Here is a 24,482-nt window from a genome sequence, read left to right as displayed (position 1 = left end):
AAGTGACCATAACGTGTCGGGAAAGCCGTCTTCGGAATGTCCTCCTCTCGGACCCGAATCTGATGGTAACCAGAATGCAAGTCTATCTTGGAAAAATATTGTGCACCCTGCAACTGATCGAACAAGTCATTAATACGGGGAAGCGGGTATCGGTTCTTGATGGTGACTCTGTTGAGCTCACGATAATCTACACAGAGTCGCAATGAACCATCCTTCTTCTTCACAAACAATACCAGGGCTCCCCAAGGTGAACTACTGAGACGAATGAAACCTAACTCCCGAAGCTCATCCAACTACTCCTGCAGTTCCCTCAACTCCAATGGTGCCATCCGGTAGGGGGCCTTCGAGATGGGCGCAGTACCGGGCACCAAATCAATCTGGAACTCCACTTGCCGACGCGGCGGTAAACCCGGTATCTCCTGAAACACATCCGAGTACTCACAAACAACTGGCAGCTGCTCAATACTCTCTGCCACAGAATCCTCAATGACCGAGCCCAAGAAACTAGATAATGGCTCTTCTCTGGGCTCGGCGACGAACTGGAACACTGGCAAGCCTGGAATGTGAAACGTAACCTTCCTCGCCGTACAGTCTAAGACGGCACCATACTCTTAAAGCCAGTACATACCCAAAATAACATCAAAACTCGACATCGGCATCACGAACAGATCGGCAGGAAGGAATATCTCGCCTACTAACACCGGGCAAGAAGGACAGCGACGGGTCAACATAACAGACTTCCCCATGGGAGTCGAAACGGTCAAAGCTTCAGACATGGACTCCGATGGAATATCGGTCAATCGACAAAACTGCTCATCTATAAAAGAATGGGAGGCACCAGAATCAAATAAAACATGAGCAATGCAGAAGAAACAAGAAGAATACCTCGACTACTCCACCTGGCCGATGATCGGGTCTGGCTCGACGCCCGTGCGGAATAGAAGCGGCCCCGAGCCGGTAGGGGAAGCAACCTGAAGACCGAGGGTCCCGAGTCTGCCGCCTGGGCCGCGATACATACTGGACCTGTGGACCGGACATGCGGATATCCTCTGCTGTGCCGCGCCGCCTGTTGTCTCGCCGCGTTGTCTTTGCTGCTGCCGCCGCCGAGGAGGTCTGCCTGACTGCCTTTGCTGCTGAGGAGGAGCCTTAGGAATGACAGACGAAAGCTTTACTCTCTGCTGCTGGTAAGGAGGACGAGGAGGGGGCAACTGCGGTGGCCTCTGCTGCTGAATGGGAAGAGCACACTCACGCCTCCAATGCCCGGCCTGTCCATAGCCGAAGCATACACCAGAAAAGGGGCCGAAAGATGAAGCGGCTGGCGGTGCTGCTGATGATGAAGAAGTTACTAACTGAACCGCGGGTTGCCGAAACTCTGATCTACCCCTCCATCTCTACTGACGGATGTGCTTAGAACTGCCAGCTGGTGCTCTCCTCTTCCGGTCTTCACCGGAACTCTGCTCTCTTAATCTCTATGTCAAAGCTCAATCCTCCTCATAAACCAGTGCCCGATGAATGACCTGGTCGAATGTCTCCAAACAATGCCCTACCACACGGCTGCGAAGGGCGGGACGCAACCCAATCACAAAACGACAGGCCCTCATCTTCTCATCGCTGGTGAGATGAGGAGCAAATCTAGATAAGGCCAAGAAACGGGCCTCATACTGAGATACGGTCATATCACCCTGTACTAGGGTCTCAAACTCGATCGCCCGTTGGATCTGAACCTGCTCAGGGAAGAACTTCTGGTCGAAACGGACCACGAACTCCTCCCATGTCCAAGCAAACTGAGGTCCGACCATCCTAGATACGGATGACCACCAGTGACGGGCCTCACCCTGAAGAAGATATGTCGCAAGGGATACTCTCTGACCCGCAGGACACTGAATAGTGTCAAAAATCCTCGCAACCTCAGTGCGCCAAGCCTCGGCTGCAGAAGGGTCAGGGTCACCACTAAACCTCGGGGGATCATGCTGTCGGAACTCTCGAGCTATCGCACTAGCACGCGGTAAGTCAGACTGCCCAGAAACCTCAGCGGTAGCAGGCTGACGGGTCTGCAATGCGGTGGCAACAAGCTGCATCAACTGCTGGAAATGCTCGGCTCCTATAGGTACTGTCGGAAAGGCAGGGGCGGCACTCGCCTCAGGCGGAGGCACGGGGGCGGCCGGCGGAGCAGGAGCCTCAGTAACTAGAACAGCAGGCTGAGGAGGGGGAATAGGTGGGGGAACCAGAGCAACTGGAGGTATGGGCACTACTGGAGGAACAGGCTGGATCGGTACCTCAAGAATCGGATCCTCAACAACGGGAGCCGGATGTGCTCGAGTAGAAGGGGTAACTCGGGCACCTCGTCCACGTGCACCACGACCACGGGTGCCACGACCACGGGAGCCACGTCCACGCGGCATCGTCTACAAAATAATGACGACTCAAGGAATCAATACAATTACAGGCTCAATACGGAGCGAAAAGAAGGATCTCGGGACACTACTTGTCCCATGTTCTTAGCAGACTTGCGATGTCATCCTTAGTCTTTCCAGAATTACCTGCTATGCTCTGATACCAACTCCTGTCACGCCCCAGACTCGGTAACCGGACTCACAAGGAACCCGATGGCCAGTTCTGGCCGCAACAGCCTCCGTAGTACCCCATTCTCGGCTCCTGAGGTAGGTTCCGATCCTGGGATCCTACAAGGAGGATTTTCATAACAATATAATCACTTCCAATGCGAGCATACCCAAGATCACAGCAAGTACATCTGAGAATAACAAAGGCACACATCACAAAATCCACTAAAAATTTGAACTTTTACAATCATCCAAAAGGTCCAAAAGGACATACATGAGAATAAAAGGAAAAGAGAGAGAAATCAGCAACACTGGAGTCCTCACTGCTCAACTCTACTCCATGCTCTGCTGCTACGGCGCCTACCTAGAGTCTCCTGCACGTATCAATCGTGCATAAGCTTATAGAAGCTTAGAGGGTGGTGTAAGTGTGTGACAATGGTGCACAGAAGAATAGTAGGAGGTATAAGGAGAGAAGCATAATCAATGAACATATCACTAGTCTTACCAAGGCTTACCATGAATGCGATGCAATAAGTAATGAGTGCCATACCAAGGCAATGTATGAAAGGGGGGCTTGTAGCCAATGCTAATGCGATGTAAGTGATGTCAATGCTCATATCCAAACCATAAGTCAAGTACATTTTCAATCATAAGGAAATCACCGGGTCCATTACACTGCTGAATGACTGCCGCTCTGCAGACCCCACACAGTCAAACGAGCGTAAGAGACCTCACTACCCGCCTGTGGACAACTAATCACTAACAAGGCCTGACAGTAGCAGACCCATTTACGAGCTGGTCAGACTAAGCCTAGTAATGCCTCCTCACACCAAGCAAGTAAGGCCACACCCCTATCCAACCGACTACACGACGGTGGGAGTCGCGGCCTAACGGTATAAGGCCCTCGTGCGCTCATGTATTCCACCGGTCACGGCGTTGGAGCAGATCCTTGGTACCATGGAAGTTTTGGGAATCTCACCCATGGGCATCCTACGCACCCGTATGCTCAAGTAATATTTCCGGTGTCCACACATGCGGCCATCCACAAATGTCCCTATGGAGGCAAGGCCCCGATGAAGCAAGGGCGGTATCCTCATGAAATGCGATGCCAATGCATGAGTCGCACACACAAATCATGCACAAGTTTCGCACTCAATGTGCAAAAGGGAAGAAACTCCATCCCTGAATGACCACTATACAATGCAATCAATTCATACAGATGATGCATGTGGGTTGCAACGATGTAAGTGTGCTACCTGAGGAATATGAAATCGTCTGTCCCAAGGAGGGTCAAGATCTAGGCACATCGATAGGTATTCTAAGAAGAAGAGAAGCCCTCTAGTGGGAGCCCGGTACTTTGGGATGACCCACAAACTAAGAGAGTCAAAATCCTAAGGAGGAACAGTCCTAGCCAGAGGCCCAAGGTGGGCCTTTAACCACCTATAAGGGCCTCTATGGGCCTACCTTAGGGCCACCAAGGAGGACATCCAACCTCAACTGGGTCCCAAAAGGTAGCCTACTATATATGTAAAGAAAGGTCCAAGGCACAATCAACCCATGGCCTAGTGGGCCATACACTAAGCCCAAAAACAAAGGCAACCTGGTGGGCCCTTAAGCAAGGTTAGGGCCCAACCATAAGGGTCATAGGTTCATTCATTGTAGTAGGCCTAATGGGCAGCCCATTATCCCAACATATGGGAAATTCTTAAATTTTTAACACATGTAAGTTGGGCCTCACATCTCGGCCCAAGTATGGATTTATTATAGTGGGCAAACAAGGGCCCAACTACTTGAGTATTTGGCCCATAAGGCCTATCACAATGACATGGTAAATATAGGACCCAAGAGTTCAATGGGCCTATCAAAAGTTCCAACCCAACCAAGGCTATAAAGCCCTTACTTAACTAAGAGACTAACCCAAGAAGAATCCTATTTGGGATGGGCCTTTAATCATACACTAATTAAGCCCAAAAATAAAATTAAGATGATAAGATACTGACATAAATCATCCTCAAATCTAGTGGGCCATATTGCCCCAAAGAACATCTATAGGCAACAATTATTGGGCTCAATGCCAAATTCCAGCCCACCCAAATTTCTGGGTTGGTTGGAGTTCAGCATTAGAAGTATTTCTTAGTATAATTAATTTTGGATGGCTCACACACATCACTGTGGGCCCCACCAGATGAGAGAGGATATACAATACATATATGAAATGGGCCAGACTGTTAGAATGCAAGCCCAGCAGAGCCTAAGGCAGGGATGTCCCATGTGTAGGCAGTCCTATGGGCCTGGGGTATATGGCCCAAAAATCCACCTAATGTGTTCTAATTGAATAAAAAGGGGGCAAGTATGATCCATCCCCTAAGGACCCTACATGGATGGGTGGTGGGACATTCAACACATCGAGGTGGGCCCACGAAGCGGCTAGATGCCCCAGCCTGGGTGTCCCTGCCTAGCAGACCACTTCCAGCCACACCACGGGCAACTCAAATGTATTTTGGATCTGAAATTTTACAGAGTGATACTTCCATAGGTGACCTACACCCCCACAAAATTTTAAGATTTTTGGACACTTAGAAATATTTTAATTTGTTTAAATAAAATAGACTGTCCAGAAAATCGGACTGACCTGGACGTCCCAACGTGGTGGGCCAGTCCGGCCCTTGCCATGGTGTACACAGAGGTCCATTGGCCCTGAAATTTGGTAAGTGGGTCCTAGAATGGGTGAAACATATCTCAAAAAAATTTCATAATTTTTATACATACGTAAATATTTTAATTTATTTAAAGAAATCAATCTGTCCTAAAAATCGGACTGATCTGGACACCGTATTGTAATGGGCCAGTCCAGCCACCACCATGGTGTGTACAGGTGTCCATTGGCCCCAAAATTTTGTAGGTGGGTCCTACCATAAGTGAACCACCTCTCTGTAAAATTTTATGATTTTTGGATACTCATAAATATTTTAATTAAATTAAGAATTTCAATCTGTCCAGGAAGGGATGTTGCTGTCCATGCATTGTTTACCCAATAAGGTGGGCCCAACCTTCATCCAAGAGGGGAAAAATGGAGGTTTAGTATTTTCTTCATAAAATAAAGTAAGGTGGGGTCCATAAAAGTGGCCCATCCTTCAGAGAAACCAAGCTGAAGTGTATGTTTTCCCTCCATACATGTGGGTTGGACAGCCCAACAAGGTGGACCGCCCACCCCTATGGGCCTCCTTTTTGGGTACCATATCATGGACCATCTGAGGTATGACCCATCACACCTCATGGTGGGGTCCACACCTTCTCATTACACTCCATACTTATAAATAAAATAATGACAATCATGATCCAAAAATCCATGCCAAAGATTGAACATGACAATCCATGCAACAGTCCAAGTTTTTGGACAGCAATACATGGCTGGACACATCAGCCTATATCTCAATAATCCCAGCCATAAAAAAGGTGTGTGGTCTTCCTCAGTGGGCCCCACATAAGTCCAAATCACATACTAGAACTAGGACACTTGCATGCATTTGATTAAGGTGTCCGATGATCATGGAGTTAGGTGATAAGAGCATCCCACCTTGCTGGATTTTTATTTTTATTTATTTTGGGACATCCAAGGCCCACTATAAATGGGCCACACACACACTATCATCCATACATCAGAGAAAAGAGAAGAAGGAAAGAAAGTAATCCGGCCATGGGGGTAGGGCCCCGCCACTAGTGGGCCCTCCCAAGAGTGAATCATACCCATACAACTACATTGATTTTACATGCAACATAAAATCACTACATGCATGATATATAATTGTTATGGATGGTTGGGATGCCATCCCAACATGATCCTTAGGGTCTAGATGACCTTAAGATGGAGTGAATTATAAAATACATCATGATGGGGTCCATGGAGAATGGCCCCATCATGGATCATGACATGCATGTAGGATGGGCCAAAGGGCCACATCCATGGGATCAAATGGGATCCCCACCATGGATTGGTGGGTCCCATATGATCTATCTAGAAAGAAAAAAAGATCAAAGGGTAGAAAATAAGATCAACAATTATAATCACCCACCTTGAATCTTCAAGCTACCACCAACACTAGGTACTCCAAGCTCCAAGCTTAAAGGTTCAATGGTCAAGATGAGTTTGTGATGGCTAGATGGAGGAAGAAAGGAAGGGAAAGTTGCTGAAAATTGGGAGAGGGAGGGCTGGAAATTCTTCCATGGAAGAGGAAAATGAGAGAATGAAGGAGGAGAGAGAGGAAGGGAAGGTTGTAGGGGAGTCATCATTACTCTCCCTCCTTGGTTAGAGAAAGAAATCATGACCTATGGTGATACAAACAATGCTTGCTAGGGTAGGTTAAGTGTGGGTAGTGTTTAGGATGGGTAGTGTTTATTCCATGGGAATTGTAGTGTGTGTGGGTGGTGTGCATGGGAACTTGTGCCTGAGAGTGGTCCATATGCTTTTGTACAAAAAGTGGGCCACATGATGAAATGCTCACAACTTTTGATCTATAAGTCGGATGAATGCACAAGACGCGTCGTTGGAATCGCAACGACGATGCGGTCACAATGGTATAGGTCTCAACTCGATCCGAGTCGGGTCTTCATGACTGGGCTCACGGATGACCGCAAACACTATCCAAGGGTCACGGGTCGCCGGGATTCGACCGGTAGGACCGCGGGATCAAGATGGACGGAATGCATACTCACACACACACATGCACACATGCGAACTCGGGTCGGGTCTCACAAGTATACTGTCTATTCGACCCCCCGAGGACCCTACTAGCGATCTCCCAGCAGGGTCTCGGGGTACCCTCTTTGACCCCTTAGCTCGGCCTTTGGACTTCGCTCGGGTACTCTTCTTGGGTGGGGGATAGAATGGGACAGCCTCAAGAACACCCTCCGAGCTCCGGCGCTTGGAGTCTGTGCTCTCGGGCTCCCACCCGTTTTGAACCTCGCGGACTTCGTCCGAATTGCTCGACATTGTGAAGGAAAAAGTGAAACGGTGGAAGACTCACAGCGGAAGGCGATTTACTTCGATGAGCTTTTTCGAGTAGAATTCTTTTCTTCGACCACTAAAATCTCTTTTCCGACCTACAAATTCTTATTTTCGACTAGTGAGGCACTTTTCCGACAGCAGAGGATCTCGAGTAAAGGATTGCAAGGAGAGGGAAGGCTAAGGAGTTGTCAAATGAAGGAGAGTGGAAATGAAAAGAGCCTGGGGATTTTTATAGCCTAAGCCCGCCGCCTGTAATCATGACACAGCTATCTCCGAAGCTGAACCAACTTGGATCCGAGCCTAACTGCATACGTGACGGCTCACAATACTCGTAACTTAGCGCCGCTCCGACCCTCGCGCAACTATCATTCAATGCACTAGTGCCCATTCGCATCGCCCCCAACCCATGCGCTGTCAGCATTGAATGCGCTAACGAATCTTCACCTTTCAATACCCACGTGGCACCATCCCGTTCGCTCAGTCGAAACGCTCTGGTATCTATGGCCACATATACGAAGCCCAATGGCCAGAACGGAAAAGGCGGCCATCTCCGTGCGTGGCACAGGTCTCGAAGGTCATCGTGGCAACACGACTTTCGAAGCCCATCATTGTAAGGAGAGCAGCAGTTCGCTTCCCCAAGCTCCAGTTCGTCTTCCCAAGAGTTACTCTCTTAAGTCCGAGCTCGGACTTAGAGAGTAAGGGGCTTCTTTTATGAGTAAATCTGAAACGGGCCACATCTGGTTAACTTCGGCATCGATGAAGAATGCTTGGGACGGGTGCCGAGGAAAACATCCGACTCGGGGGGTTCTGGTAGAACTATACACCGACCCGATCTTCTCGTATTCTTATGAGGACGACCTTGGAGCAGTAGCGATATGTCTGAGCCGACCCGTCCTTCACATCTGAGCCAGACCGTACTTCATGCTTGACTGACCCGATCCTCTTTACTTGAACATGTCATCACTCCATGGGCTCGGCTCGAGTCGCCAAGCATGATCCGAGCCAGGAGATCAGGTCGAATGAGAGCTCAATCAGCGACATCATTAATGTACGGCTCCAATAACGCACGACTACAGTTATGCCCAACACACGATCTCTGGGTAACTGCCCACTACCGCGCCCACATAATCCTCACGTGATGGCTATGACCATGTCGAGATTGTCAAACAAGTTCATTACTATCTTCAGGTATAAATACAAGTCATTTCTACAGTAGAAGATACACAATATCTCGCACCCTCACTCCAACCCTACTGTAAGGCCCGTATCCTAGACCGTACCATTGAAGGGTCTCCTACTTGAGCCAAAGTCTCCTTTGTCTTCCTTTGTGCAAGACCAGAATTCACTCCGAGCACTAAAAGTTCGATGGAGGGTGGTACAGATTTTTAAATCAACAAGGCCCATTTCGATCACGGAGCCGAAAAAGAATAAATTTATATACACACACGCATAATGAATGATGACTTCTAAGATTTTTGGCATAAATTCCAGTGAATAACAAATGAAAATATTAAATACGTGAAAATTCAAATAAAAATCCCACAAAAGTCAGTCTTTCCTCGGTAAAAACTTCAATTATGTGTTTGCAAAATGTTTGTATTTTGAAATCTAAAATATCCGAGGACTCTGATGGAAGGGTAATTATCACATTGTGAAATCTAATATTTCCTTTGCTACCGATACATGATGAACCAATCAGCAGTGTAGATTCAAGATTGAAATTTCCACTTGGCAGTAACATTTTCAGATCAACCGATCATTGTAATATTTTAGCAGTGGCCACTGCCCATCCATCACATAGAAATTTCTCGGAATATCCTCCCCAACCACAATTCAAAAGAATGAAAATCCCAAGAATAAAAACCATTACTATATTTACGTTCTCATGTTTTCAACGCCACAGCTAAGCACCATGGAAGTAGAGAAGACAAACCGAAAACCGGGTGCCTCACATACAGAGAGAGAGAGAGAGAGAGAGTTAAATATAGAACTGATCGCCTGCAGGCGACAGTGCCGGAACTTGTCATGCAGGTAAAATCTTTCCCACCAACATCCTATTTCTGTAGGACATTCTTACCATGCAAAAAGTACGCCTCACCATGAAAATAACCTGACGAAGAAATTACGCCTGTCCACTATCAGGTGGGCCACACAATCGGGATCAACCACCAAACAGACCGACTCTAACTTACAGGTGTGCCCCATCTAATGAGAGGAACAGCCTAATTTCTGATATGGTGGGACCTAGCATTTTCATGGAAGGGATATATCCTACACAGGTGGCACGTCAGCAGGAAAGATGAGCCTGCATAGCATGTTACAGTGCCCTCACCAGCAGATGATTAGTTCTGAAGAAAATAAAAAACCAAAATAGTAGTAGGCAATCAGCACCAGCAATCCTCTAACCCCCTCCATTGTAACCTCTACTTGTTGCCACCCTTCTTCCATAGCACCCCAATCTTCTTCAGCACATTGTTGTTCTTCTTCTTCAGCAAGTCATCGTCATCCATGTCTTCCGAATATGGGGAACTAAGCATCTTCCCGGTCACTGGATGGTACTCTGCATCCAATGATCCCGACCTCTCCAACTTCCCGTTGTTATTCGAAAGCACAGCCGCTGCTGCCTCTGCTGCCTTCCTCCACTGGTCTGACTGCACCCTCAGTCTCCTCAACTCCACCTCCATCTCCGAGCTTGCTGCCTGAGCTGCCTCCAGCTGCTCTGCCACCCGCGCTGCCCGCCTGCTGCTCTTATCCACCTCCTCTGTCACATACCCAAGCCTCATCAATGCTTCCCGTTCGGCAGCCCTTGCTGCTTCAGCCTCAGCCAAAGCTTCCGCATTTCCTTTACCACTCTCCAGCTCTCTTTTCTCCATCTCCACTTTCAGCAGCTCATTCTCCTCCGATATGCTTTGCAGTTCAGTCTCCTTATCCATCAGGTTCGCCTTCAAATCTGCAATGTCACCCTCAGCCTTCTTCAGCTGTGTTTCCAGTGCTGGCTCTCTTGGGTTCAACCGGCTCTTCTCTATCTCCAAATTCAGCCCCTCATTTTCTGCCAATATGCTCTGCAGTTCGTTCTCCTTATCCATGAGGTCCGCCTTCATGTCTACAATGTCAGCTTTTGTTTTATTTAGCTCAGCCTCAAGCTCAGCTTCTCTTGGGCTCAACTCGTTCTTGGCGCGCTCAACCAACTCATAAGCAGATTGGATCTTCATCGTGCTCTGAATCTGTTCTGCTTGGTACCTGATTTCAGCTGCTTCTAATGCGGATTTCAACTGTTCCACCTCTGACCTTGAAGAATTCAGGTCAGCCATCAGCTTCTGCCGGTCATCTGGCTCCCCACCAACAGCACCTGGGAGTTTGTCAACACCTTGAGGATCATTCAGTGTCACACTGCTAACCTTGAGAAGGTCCACCTGCAGTTCTCTTATGACATCTTCAAGTGAATTTACTCTTGCTCTTGAATCTTCCAACTCGGCGATAGCAGAGTTGAAAGACTCCATGGCCTTATATCCATCAGACCGTAACATTGCTATGGTTGTCTTAGCTGTTTCCAACTGTAGTGAAGTTTCATTGATAATTGCTTGGGCCTGAGCTTCAGATTCTTTGCAGTCACTGAGCTGAGTTTTTAGGCTTTCCATAAGAGCTAGAGTTTCTGACATGTCCAGTTTCAAGGACTGGAGCTCAGCATGTGCAATTTCAGCCTGCTTTTCCTGGGCAGCTTCAGACTCAACCACCATCTCAAGCTGGAGCTTGAGCCTCTGGATCTCACTTATAGCAGACGCCAGTGCAGCCGAGTCGACAGAGTGCTGTTTCTGGAGGGCCTCGAGCTCAGATTCCCATGCCCGGTCTCTCTCCTGGGAGATCTTTCGGAGTTCCTGAAGCCGGGACTCCTCAGCTGCAGACAGCTCTAGAAGCTGGCGCTGGGATTCCTCAAGCTTGGCAGCCATGGTCAATAGCTGCTTCTTGGCATCGTCAGCTTCCTGCTGAGCACGCATCTTCCATGACTCAGATGAAACCAGCTGGTCCTTGGTTTTCTTCAGATCCTCTTGAAGTTGGCTGAGCTGGGATTCCAGCTCAGATATCCTGCTTGGGCGTTTCTTCTGGTGTTTGAAACAAAATCAGAGGACATGGAGTATCAGGAATCTCAGACTGCAGTAAGTATTTTGATGAACAGAAAGGATGACAATTATAGCCAAGGTTTAAAAAACTGAGCATAAAGAGAGATGCCATGGTGATTTGAATGAGATATTGCAGAGGTGAACTGCGGAATGCCTGCCAACATGCCCGATGTAAGCAAGATTCTGGCCAATCAATAGGCAGGTTCAATCTGTCAAAATGCCATGGCCCATGTATCTGGCCAATACGCTCATCATGTGGCAGACACAAGAAGCTACCCAGTCAGATGAATGAGATCCTACAACATGTGTTTATGACATCCAACCCATCCAACAGGTACATCATCCCATGAAAATCAACCAGCACAAAAATAAGACCACTCCAATTATTAGGTGGGGCACAACATAGAAAACAATGAACAACCCCACCCAAAAACCTCAAAAGTGCATGTAGGGTCCCACCCAATGATTAGATCAACCAAATTTTTGGGGCATCTCAATCACATGGTGGGGAAACCCTCTTGGACTGGTTGTATACCACAAACGCACCATAGTGAGTCAACTACATCATCATCACCATTATCTATGCCTCGTACGAACTAATTGAAGATAGTGAACTTTCTTCCATTTTATGAAAAAATAAGGCCATTCGATATTCAGCCACATTTAAACTATCAAGAGTCCGTGGATGCACAAGCTTTCTGGTGCTTTTAAAATGTACATGAATTCCTTCAAATTGCACACCAGTGTGTGATAATTATATTTAATTATGTGTGTGCGCAAATTTTATACAAAATATAGTTAAGTACCTCAGCTGCTGGGCTTCTTGGTGACCGGCGTTCAGGGACTTTAGGGCTTCTCTCTGTTGACGTCCTGGTTGCAGGATGCGTAGAAGAGCCTGAGTCAGATTCTGAGCCAGTTGTCTTGAGCTGGCGAGTGGACCGAGGGGTGGCTGGAGAAGTCCTTTGAGGCACTTCTAAGGATCCACTCCTGCTCTCAGAGTTGGTAAAACAGAAGCAACCAAATAATAATACATCAAGGGATTGATATGTGTTCCAATCCACACCAAGTTACGGTCACAACTACACATTCCTTGGATTTTGGTACAGGCATGATTTTGGGTTATTGCAATCACAGTTGTTAAGTCAAAATGGAAATATAGAAGAATATAACCATGTAAACCCCATGTGATAGCAAGTGCAGATCTAAAAATCTTTCCTCGAGTGGAGTCACTCACTGCAAGCAACAAGACTTCATCCTAATGCAACTTCAATTGTCAGAGAGAACTTTCAGTAGGGTATATGATTATGAGGAACTGCATGGTCCTGCTATGTCCGTCTATGTGCAGGACTCCATACACGTAGGTCCCGTGATCCAGTGATTCAAACTGTTAATAGGGACCCAGCATGAATCAGGATGCCCTCGAAGATTCCAACCCTTCAATACATAGAGTTCTGCCCATTGAACGTGGACCATTGTTGCACTTTTTTCTCCTAACCCCCCCATACACGTAGGTCCCGTGATCCAGTGATTCAAACTGTTAATAGGGACCCAGCATGAATCAGGATGCCCTCGAAGATTCCAACCCTTCAATACATAGAGTTCTGCCCATTGAACGTGGACCATTGTTGCACTTTTTTCTCCTAACCCCCCAACCGCAGACAACAATATCAAAGGGTTGGAATCAACCAATCTGGACGATTTACAAGGAATTCGCATCTGCTCTAGGGGTCATCAGATCTACAGTTTTTTATCATAGAATCATGGCCCTTACATGGAATTTTGCACATCAGTAAACTATACTTCCACTGACGAGCAAGACCATGTAATTCCAATATGACCATTAGCACTTGCCTCTTAAGTAGAGAGGAATCTTATGGTCCTTGTTTGAGGACATACACAGTAGAGTGCACTCAGGTTATCAGTTTGTGTAATTCAGGCCATCGTTCAGTTGTCCAGGTTAATGCTCTGCCCAACCCACCTCGGAACATAACCTCTAAATTTTCAAACAATCCTAAAATTTCAATTTGCAGCTGGATTTAGACAGGCAAGAAGAGAAATGCAAAGACAAGCAACAATCAACTAAGAGAAGACCAGAAATTGATGGACAAGATATTCCCATCTAGAACATTGATAACTGAGCTGCAAAGAGGACATTTCTGGTTGGTTGGCATTGAGATTCCGCATGGTCATTGGGGAAGTTATATCTCCATCCCAAGGGGCTTCCATGGAAGGAAGACAAATAGAAGATTTGGCATCGGTAGCGCAGGAATGCATAGATTCATACAATAAGTGAGGTTTCAGAGGAATAGTATGTAAGTTTATTGTTTGGAGTATCTCCAATATCATCGAAATATCCCTAATATTATCCGTATCTGCACCTCGGCGATAACGATAAAACTGGTAGCAATACCGATAGTCTCAGAAATTCCAGGTATCGGCAATGTATTGCTAATATTTCCAACCGTGTAAATTCCAAGTCTCTTGTATCACTAATATTTTCAACTATGTAAATTCCAAGTCTCTTGTATCACTAATATTCCAGGTATTGCCAATCTACTTGTGATATTTCGATAAAATCGCCACAAATCTGTTTATATATATATATATATATATATATATATATATCACATTTCAATTTTTTTATGGTTGCATGGTTATATAGTGTTCAAATTGTCAACAATAATATTGATCATATCGTAATATTATCGTTACACAACATGAGCAATATTGAGACAACGGTCTTCCATTTCCTTTCCGGTTGTCAATTATTTCTCGACGAAATATCGTATGGGGAAAAAAAATAAAAGATATATTTTTTAAGGTTACAACATGTATTTTCCACAATAGTGGGAAGGGCAGGGATCAAGGTGTCCCGTATCGGTATCGGTTGGCGTAACGGTGACCTCCAAAACCGATACGGATACGGGGTCGTAACGGCGATACGAGGGCATAACGGCCAGTAACGGCGTAAAATTTTTTTTTTGCCAAAAAAATATAAAAAAATATGTATTAAATCCGGAATATTCTAAGCATTCCAAATATGCATTCATTTATAAATTGGAACATGTTTATGGTGGTGTAACGGTCCACTCTTTGGTGAGAAGTTATATCGGACTGTCTGATGAATTTATGAACCAGATAACCTGAATTTGACTACAAAATTCATATATTTAATTTTCTAACTATCTACTATCAATGATAGATATATTAGAATGAATGTAATATGAAAATATCTTACATTTAGGTGTTTGCAATTATTTTTGAGGGCCAAAATTCATGCGTAAATAGAAAAAAATATATAAAAAAATATAAAATGGCACCCCAAATATGTAAAATGCACATTAACATGTTCTACTATGATTAACACATCATATGGCATCATTAAAACAGCAAAAGAATCATTAAAAATGATTTTTTGAATTTTCAAAAAAATGGCCGAAATAAATACGTAAATAGAAAAAAAATATAAAAAAAAAAAAAAATGGCACCCCAAATATGTAAAATGCATATTAACATGTTCTACTATGATTAACACATCATATGACATCATTAAAACAGCAAAAGAATCATTAAAAAATGATTTTTCGAATTTTCAAAAAAAGGGCCAAAATAAATGCGTAAATAGAAAAAAATAAAAAAAATATAAAATGCACCCCAAATCTGTAAAATGCATATTAACTTGTTCTACTATGATAAACACATCATATGGCATCATTAAAACAGCAAAAGAATCATTAAAAAATGATTTTTCGAATTTTCAAAAAAAGGGCCAAAATAAATGCGTAAATAGAAAAAAATATAAAAAATATATAAAATGGCACCCCAAATCTGTAAAATGCACATTAACATGTTCTAATATGATTAACACATCATATGACTTCATTAAAACAACAAAAGAATCATTAAAAATGATTTTTCGAATTTTCAAAAAAAGGGCCAAAATAAATGCGTAAATAGAAAAAAAATATTAAAAAAATATAAAATGGCACCCCAAATCTGTAAAATGCACATTAACATGTTCTACTATGATTAACACATCAAATGGCATGATTAAAACAGCAAAACAACCATTAAAATTTGATTTTTCGAATTTTAAAAAAAGGGGCCAAAATTCATGCGTAAATAGAATATAATATTATAAAATTTTTAAATGGCACCCCAAATCTGTAAAATGTACATTAACATGTTCTACTATGATTAACACATCATATGACATGATTAAAACAGCAAAACATATTAAAAAAGTATAAATACCTATTTTTGACGAATTTCTGAAAAATGGCCTACCGAGCTTTGATTCAAAAAATCTGTGATATAATGTGTTTTTATCTCAAATACCTAGCTAAGGTTGGTCGAAATTAGTAGTAGAAGGAGTGAAAAACAGTTTGGAAGCAAGAGGTTTCAAAAAAAACAAAAAATGAGCTAAAAATGAAAAAAAAAAGTTACCGTTACGGGCCCGTACCGGCCCATAATACAGATACGGCCCGTATCGGCCGATACGGGTACAAAATCGTATTGGATGGATAGATGGGATGGTTAGATGGATAAATGGGATGTGGTTGGGATGGGATGGTCGGACTAGTTTCTCACAGTAGCACATGCTTTTAGGCCCCCATTAAATGAAAACTCATTATGTATGCATTCTTTTTGCAATTTTTTTCCTAAATATGCAAATATGTATATTTTAGCATCTCCTGAAGTTTCGTTGAAAAATTCCACCGTTTTCCTTGTGTTTATTTCCTCAGATTTCCAATTACTGGCAATATTATCAGTGATATCAATATTGTTTCCATATCCCCGACCAGCGAAACTTGTAGCAATATCGATACCTCCAACACTGTGTAAGTTGGACATTGAAAAAAGATTATGACCGCGTTGATTGGGATTTTTTGGACTATATTTTGGGAAAGGATGGGTTATGGTAAAAAAAAAAAAAAAAATGGTGGCTTTGGATTTCAGGAATGTGTTGCTTTAGCTAAAATTTTTTTTTTTGGTTAATGGATCTCCAAATGGATTCTTTTCAGCATAAAAAAGGTTAAGACAAGGGGATCTATATCTCCATATATATTCGCTGTGATTATGGAGGCCCTTAGTAAAATGATAGGAGGAGCCAAGGTGAACTTGGTCAAAGGATTCAGAGTGGATAAATCAGATCTTCAGGTTACACACTTACAGATTGCCGATGACACACTATTATTTTATGAAATGGATGCTTTAAGAGTCAGGGGTCGTTTGGCACCATGGATTTGGGGGGATTTGAGGGGATTTCAAACCCCCTGGTTGTTTGGCACCATAAAGTAACTGGGGGTTTCAAATCCCCTCAAAGAGGGGGTTTGAAATCCACGGTGAGAGCTTGGATTACATGTAAAATCCTTATAAGAGTTGCATATGTAATATGTGTGTCACTATACTATTAAACTATTGGGCACATGGCCCACTAATGATATCCCAAAACAACTAGATTATCAATTGCATCACTATGATTGCTTTAATATGATGATCAGCGCCATCCAAACATTGTCCATTTATTAAAAATCGTTGGTTAGTCACTTGGACATGATATTGTGCTTATGGCCCATCCAAGACTTGGAATTTCATCATTTTCGGGCAAAGTATATATTTCAGCGAGCTTATTACAACCATTGTGACAAACATTACATACGTTCACTAATTAGAGATATTAAGTTAATTTACTAATTAAATTCAAACCCCTGTAAATATACCATGCATAGCTGCTTTTAGATTAAAGTTGATTCCCAATCTAGGGTGCCAAACGCAATAGGAGGATTTCAAATCCAGGGGGTTCTGAATCCAAGGGTTTCCAAATCCACGCTCCCAAACGGGCCCTAAGTAATCTTTAGACCGATTATATTATGTTTTGAAGCAGTTTTGGGTTTAAAGGTGAATATCAGTCAAAGCGAATTTTTAGGGGTGGGTATATCTAAAGATTAGGTGTAGTCTTTTGCAAGAATCTTCATATGCAAGGAGGGATCTTTTCCAACTATCTATCATGGTCTTTATGTATTAGAAACCTCATGAAAGATTTGTGGGATAAGGTGTAATCGAGAGGTTTGAAAGTAAGATGTCTTATTGGAGGGGAAGATTCTTATCTTTGGGCAAAATGTTAACTTTAATTAACGCAACAATGTCCAATCTTTCGGTATGCCATATGTTGATATTCAAATGCCCAAAGTCAGTTTTAAATACATTGAAAAAGCTTAGGCTGGATTACTTAGCACAAATTTCATCTTATGAAGTTGGAGGAAGCATGTAAGCCATGGGACCATGAGAGAGCAAGTTTTAAGGAGTTTGGAGGTTATGAATTTGGCCTTGTTGGGGAAGTGGGTTTGGAGATTTGGAGCGGAAGAAGGCTCATTGTGGGAGAGGTATAGGAAGAAAGTATGGGGTTGATGAAAGGGGTAGGTGGACGAGGTCGTCCTCATTGTATAGATCATCATATCGTTGGAGAGTTGTGGCATTGTTGAAAAGTGAAGTGTGGGGAAATTATTAGGTTTCGAGAGGACAATTGGCTGGGGGAACAAAAAGTTGATAGATATCCTTCCACACTTAGCAAGGGTAGCTTTAGAGAGTGATTAAAGTGTTAAGAGGTGTTTTTCTATCCACAGGGAGCAAGTCATTTTGGGCTCCACCATGTAGAATGAATTTGGAGGATGAAGAATTTCAAGAGCTGATTGAGTTACTTCAATTGTTATCCAAAGTGTATCCACTTCTCTCAAAAAAAAGATTCCTTGAAATGGTTATATGAAAAAGCAGGAAAATTCTTAGTGAGGTCTTTCTATAAGGTCTTCAATGGACCTATATATTGATTAAAAAGTATGAAAAACCTGTATATGTCTCGTAATAGACCATTACGGGGCTATTATGACCTTTCTAGGGGATGTAACGTGATATTAACGGCAATTACAGGTCATTTTTTTCCATAACGGCTGTAACGGTCAATACGACCTCGTAACATGTAACGGTTGCCACCATTACCTTTACGTAACGGCCTTTACAGCCCCGTAACAGCCTTTACAGCACACCATGGTTATAAAGATGTGGAATCGGTGGACTATCTCTTTCTTCATCGCTTATTGGCAAAAAGTTTGTGGGATTGTCCTTTGGAAATTTTCGCTGTACAATGGGTGGTTCCAAGCTCTATTAATCGTTTCTTATTGGCGTGGCATGGTGGAGGAAAAGGAAAGATTAGGAAACATGTTTGGCACATAAGCCTAGTTGCGGGTATTTGGTTCATCTAGTTAGAAATGAATGATCACTGTTTTAGAAATCGGCAAAGGAATGCTCTCAATGTATTTCAAATGGCAAATCTCACATCAAGGAATGGGTGTATGCATCAACAGTTACCAATCGGTTTCTGAATAATTGGGCAGACTGGTAACTTTATTTTAGTTTCTGTCTCCTGTATTATTAGGGTGCGTCTTTTTTCAATAAATTTATCATCATTCAAAAAAAAAAAAAAGCATAAGGGCTGATAGTGCACAATCTAAAAAGGTGAAAGGTCTACTAATAAGGTGGCTAGGACCCATTAATGTAAGGCAACCAAATGAACAGACTAGACCCATAAAATGACAAAACCACATTTACTGTGGCATGTTCCAACAAAAGTTCACCGCAATAGAGCCAAATACTTCTCCAGTTTCAACAGAAGTCAACCAAAAAGAAAATTCAAAGCAACCAACAACAAAGGCTCACCGGTGCCCAGGCTTAGAGCTGCCAGCCTGCTACCCTAGCATGTTCCTAGAGGGACCCTCTCGAACTCAAGCCACATGATACTGCTACTGCAATTGTAGCTTGATTTCTATATTCATTTGTAGAAATACATGTACAATGGAAAAACAAATATTAGGTCACAAGGACCCAGAAAATCAACCCCATAAAACAAATAAAAAAGATGGCGTGCATAACCGTCATGAGAAACAAAACAATTTCAACAGCTAATTTCCAGCAACATCCCAAGAATAGCTTGGGAGTTGCGAACAGCAGTACAGATACATCTAGATTCCGGGCAGGCCAAGGAACTCATCCCACCCAAGCCAGTGTAATATGGCACACGTGTTAGATCCTGATTGGTCATCCCAGGCAAATCATACTCTCAAACCACTATTTGAAACCACAGTTCACATATACAATGTGAAATCCTGGCAACTTTACTGACCTGCCATTTTTCAAAGATCATGGCCCACCTGAGAATGTGAAACCCTGGCCAACTTTCCTGACCTGACATTTTTCAAAGCTTCTGGCCCACCTGATCGACCAGTTTTCAAAGCTCATGACCCACCTAATTTCAAAACTTCTATGACAGCCAGACCTGACCTTCCTACGGAGGCACATACAGTGGGACCTGCTAGTTGAACGACCAGATCTTGCATGCATCCAACCAAACACCTATTGGGAAAGACGACATGCGCAAGTCACGCGAGGATAGGACATACTTTAATCTAATCATACATAGAAATCTTTCCCAAAAAAATCCAGCCTGAGTAGCCTTCTTTCTTTAAAAGGCCACAGCCCACTTCCCCATTTACAGCAAGCAAGAAATGCAATAGAACCCTATGGTCTATTAGCCACAGCCCACTTGTCCATTTACAGCAAACAAGGATCCAAGAGAATCCTCCGGTCCCATCCACTTCGTTGAATAAAATAAGCATTTCCTTCGATTCTACTAATAAAATAAAAAACCGAACCATGCTCTACAGAGAAGAGAACTCAAAACCAAGCAATGGACCGATAAAGAAAAGTAAAAATCACCTTGGCTTTGGTGTCTGCATATTTACTATCTTCTCACTTGAACTCCCCACCTACAGTGCGTGATAAAATAAATAAAAAAAAAAAATCAGGGTTTAAAATAAAATAAGAAATCTTCCCAGATTTAAAGCTTCCGACCCACAAAACCTGCAATAGTTGCAGACAAGTCTGGTGAGAGATAACGAAACACAGGCATCCACTGCAGCCCGCACATGAAAAAAATAAATGAGTGCTGATAAAACAGAGGCGCCCCTAATCAATGCAGTGCCAAACGTAAAAGATTCGTGCAAAAAATAAAGACGAAGACCTGGTCTTCAAATCTACAGAATACTCACCTGTGTTGGTAGTCCGCCTGTTGGTCCATCAGGAAGTAAGTGGAGCAGTGAACAGAGATGGTTTACATTTAAGTCTAGCTAAAGAATTATGGACCCCATTGTCACGAGGCGTACCAACAGTAGAGGAGATTTCAAAATCCTTACATTGAACGGGTGCGCATTTACCCAAGGATTTTGTTGCATGTTAAGCCTTTTTTTGTCAAACCGCTCGATTTATGCCTACTGATCTAACAGTTACGGTTGACAAATCGGTGTGATTTTTTGGGATAAGATCCGCTAACATTGGAACCTACAGTTTAGACGGGTAGGATTGACACACGCTACAGCAATGAGTGTGTGTTGCACGCAAGCATGAGTATGATCCTCTATCATATCCTAGAGTGCCATCTAATAATGCATCATCATCTTTTCTTTCTTTTTTCTCTTTTGTTTTTATTTTTTTTAAGTTGAAGTGTTAGGTGAAAAAGTACAGAAATCAATTTTACTGCTTCAGTACGTCTCCTGTGCTCCACCACATCATTGCAACCACGAGGAGGTACACTGAGGAAAGGATGGATTCGAATTTACCCAAATGCCCCCGTCGAAAGGACCGTATTACCAGAACTGTTTGGCAGAATTTCTGTTGGCATGCAGTGCAAAGAGATTATCTGGGGGCGGGCAAATGCAGAGAAAATGCGGAAGAGGATTGGCTAGTGTACCACACACCACCGAACTGATGGGTGTGTTTACGTTCTGTGGGTCCCACCATGATGTATTATATTATATCCAAACCGTCCGTTAATTTGGCGAGATCGTTCTAAGGCTGGAGACAGAAAAAGATAATACAGATACAAGATCAAGTGGACCACGCGGCAAAAAGTAGGGATTGAACGTCTACCATTGAAACCCTTTTGGAGGCACAGAAGTTTTGGATCAATAAGATATATGTTTTTACTCTTCTCGTCCGTATGACCTTATCAAGGGATTGGATGGAAAATAAACGTTATGGTGGGCCCTATGGATGTTTTAACGGTGAGAATCATTGTCCCCACTGCTATTTGTGGTGTGGCCCACCGGAAATTTGGATATGAATCATTTTTTGGATCATGCTCTAAAATGATCTCTCCAAATGGATGAACGGTGTAGATATAATAAATACATCATTTTCCGGCCATATAACTTCGATCTCCTTTGAACCGTTCGTACAGCTCGGAGGAGAAGCGTAGCGCTCGTCTTCGAGCGACACGTTTACACACCAACCAGGTCGGTGGTGTGTGGTACACCATCCAATCCGCTTCCGGAAAATGCACCTAGTTGGCATTTGGATTTGTTGGCATCCAAGTCATCTATCTCGACCATCCAGTAGGTCCAATCCACTCTTCTTCTGCTGCTGCGCAAAATTCACACAAACCGGATGATCTTAGACGTCCACATCTGGGCATGTCGTCCATGAACGATCTCGTTTTTCCATGTCTTGCATGCCACTGACCGGACGGTTTGGATCATCCCGTAAGTTTGATCTCTTCTAACCGTCTACGAAGAGTGGACTGGACAAATGATCGGTGCAATAGGGGACGATGGCAGGTTTCCATGTACACAGGCCGACCACTCTCCACAGCATACGTGGCAGATCTAACTTGATAAACCGACCATGTAATTGCGCCCGTTACTGATGTAAATGGTTCAAAATGCACTTGCATCAGATGATCCTAGCCATTAGGCCGGCATTCAATGCTGGAATCAGCAGAAAAATTCAATTTTCGAAATATCAGCGCTGATGACAAGGCCCAATAGATGGTCCGTTGTAGATCGATAAATCACCCTTCCACGTGTACAAGGGACAGATGGCTCTACTGAATTCCGGAGGTGGTACTAGTTAATTCAAGCAAGCGGGGGGAGGGGGGGGGGGGTATTCTCGTAATTCTACAATCTACGACTTTGGGAGTTGGGAACAGTCAGCTCTGGAATCCTTGCCTTCCGTTTCGCCGTGAAAAAGGGCAGGAAATGCGTACGGCCGCTTTTATCCAAGCTTTACAGTAGTTTTTTTGAATTTTTTTCGAGTGTTGCAGAGCCAGGAGGGGGTTTGGTAGAATCGCAAGGATGGTAGTCCGCTGGAGTACCAGACGCTCGCGGAACTCTTCCCCATTTCTCTTCACGGATATAACAAACCCTCAAAGAAGAGCCTCCGTGGAAACCACATTGATCAATTTTTAAAAGAAATAAAAAAAAAAAAAAAAAAACAAAACAAAACAAAACAAAACAAAACAAAACAAAAATCTTTACCTTCGAACCTTCAATGCGGTTTACAGCTGCTGCAAATCCGTCTAACTACGCCGATCTGAAAGACAGGAAAAAAAAACTTCTGAAAAGATATCTTCAGACAGTCAGAGAGAGCGAAGGAGAGGGGATTTCGCTTTAAAGTTGAAAAGAAAACGGCAAAATTTTTAAAATTATAATTAAAAAAAAAGCAAAGAAAGAAAAGAAGCGTTGAAAAGCCTGTAGAAACCGGCATTATCAATCAACAGCAGAAGAGGCAAAGAAGTTCAAAAGGAACATCATCACGGCTAAAAGCGAACGCATGTTCTCCCATTGTCTTGAAACGAGCAAAACGCACAGAAGCTCTTACATATACAGGCGTTTGGAGAGAGAGAGAGCGTTTGGAGAGAGAATATTTACATTTTCTATTTCTTCACAAATGGAGAGGGAGGGATCTCGTTCTGATCTTCGGGAGAGTTGCTTTTCACCTTGGATGGATGAATAGGGTTTATTTCAAGCCCACCTTCTTCACCTTCCCTGCACGATTCCCGAAGCGTACCCTTTCTCTTTGTTTCAGAAAGGAGAGGGAGAGGAGAGTGCGCCGTTTGGAGTGAAGACCCAAAATAGGTGAGAGTGGAAGACACGTGCGAGTGCATCCATTTTACGTACTCACCGCACATGTGTAAACGAGCATATTTTTAAAAGATCAGATCCGCTCATTCAAGTACATTCATCTCAAAAACCAGATCCATCTGATCGTAATCTACGACACGCTCGGACAAAAATGCAAACTCCTTGCCATTTTTTTTCTCAACCGTTCGCTTCTCAATGAGATCTGTGATCAAGGTGATGGTCATATGGACTGAAATTTGATGAAGGTATTCAGAAGAATGAGGATCTAGATGAGCGGCTTCGATCTGATAATATTGGCCTCACTACCGAGTTTGGGAAGCGTGCGAGAAGGAAGTGCAGTCGCTCGAGTGGACGTGGCATCCATCGAGACCGGAAGAGCGGGACCATTTCAGCCCGAGGGGGAGCGGGATTTTGTCCTTTCTTCCTTTGGGATTAAATTACGTTGCAAAGTGCCTTTGCGTCCGGATCTGGATTCCCCGACTGAGCAATGCTACCTTTGCTGATGGGCACGTACAGTGGCAGCACTGCATACACGTGCCGACGTGGCAAAGGGTGTGAGATCACGCTGATGTAAAAAATAAAAATAAAAATAAAAATCAGGCCGGTACACTTGTCTACGTTGCCTGTATTTTTACGGGGACCACATCTCTTTCATGAATTTGAATCGTCGATCACTAACAACGATCCACATTCAAACCATGTCTGGTGGACCCCAACAGTGTACCAGAGCATGCATGCAGCTTTGCCCGCCATGGGAATTGCATCGACCTGGCAGGCATCTGACATGCTGGCACGTTTTTTACACGTTCGTTATCGGTGTCACCAAGAA

The 24,482-nt window shown here is 43.7% G+C and overlaps 2 protein-coding genes across 6 annotated transcripts; both read right to left on the bottom strand.

The window, feature by feature from the left end:
• Positions 1-890: 890 nt before the first annotated feature.
• On the bottom strand, positions 891-7,551 carry LOC131254237 (formin-like protein 3). Its single transcript, XM_058255233.1, has 3 exons — positions 7,381-7,551; positions 2,139-2,264; positions 891-1,265 (listed from the first exon to the last, which is right to left on the bottom strand). Exons 1-3 carry the CDS (start codon positions 7,549-7,551, stop codon positions 891-893), a joined length of 672 nt encoding a protein of 223 aa, XP_058111216.1.
• A 1,863-nt stretch (positions 7,552-9,414) lies between these two features.
• On the bottom strand, positions 9,415-23,620 carry LOC131253261 (interactor of constitutive active ROPs 2, chloroplastic-like). 5 transcript variants are annotated; one of them, XM_058254196.1, is made up of 5 exons: positions 23,441-23,620; positions 23,048-23,102; positions 20,454-20,503; positions 12,491-12,671; positions 9,415-11,666 (listed from the first exon to the last, which is right to left on the bottom strand). In XM_058254196.1, the coding sequence occupies exons 3-5, from the start codon at positions 20,471-20,473 to the stop codon at positions 9,990-9,992; spliced, it is 1,878 nt and encodes a 625-aa protein (XP_058110179.1). In that variant the 5' UTR covers positions 20,474-20,503; positions 23,048-23,102; positions 23,441-23,620; the 3' UTR covers positions 9,415-9,989. The 5 variants fall into 5 exon arrangements, with proteins under 5 accessions (XP_058110179.1, XP_058110182.1, XP_058110181.1 ...); XM_058254199.1 differs by having other exon boundaries at positions 12,491-12,554; XM_058254198.1 differs by lacking the exons at positions 23,048-23,102; positions 23,441-23,620 and adding an exon at positions 20,786-20,804.
• Between the last annotated feature and the right edge of the window lie 862 nt (positions 23,621-24,482).

Source organism: Magnolia sinica, chromosome 8 (assembly GCF_029962835.1).
Source record: "Magnolia sinica isolate HGM2019 chromosome 8, MsV1, whole genome shotgun sequence".
NCBI classification, from domain to species: domain Eukaryota; kingdom Viridiplantae; phylum Streptophyta; class Magnoliopsida; order Magnoliales; family Magnoliaceae; genus Magnolia; species Magnolia sinica.
The sequence above is the reverse complement of the archived record's forward strand: the minus strand, read 5'-3'. Positions and strand labels throughout refer to the sequence as shown.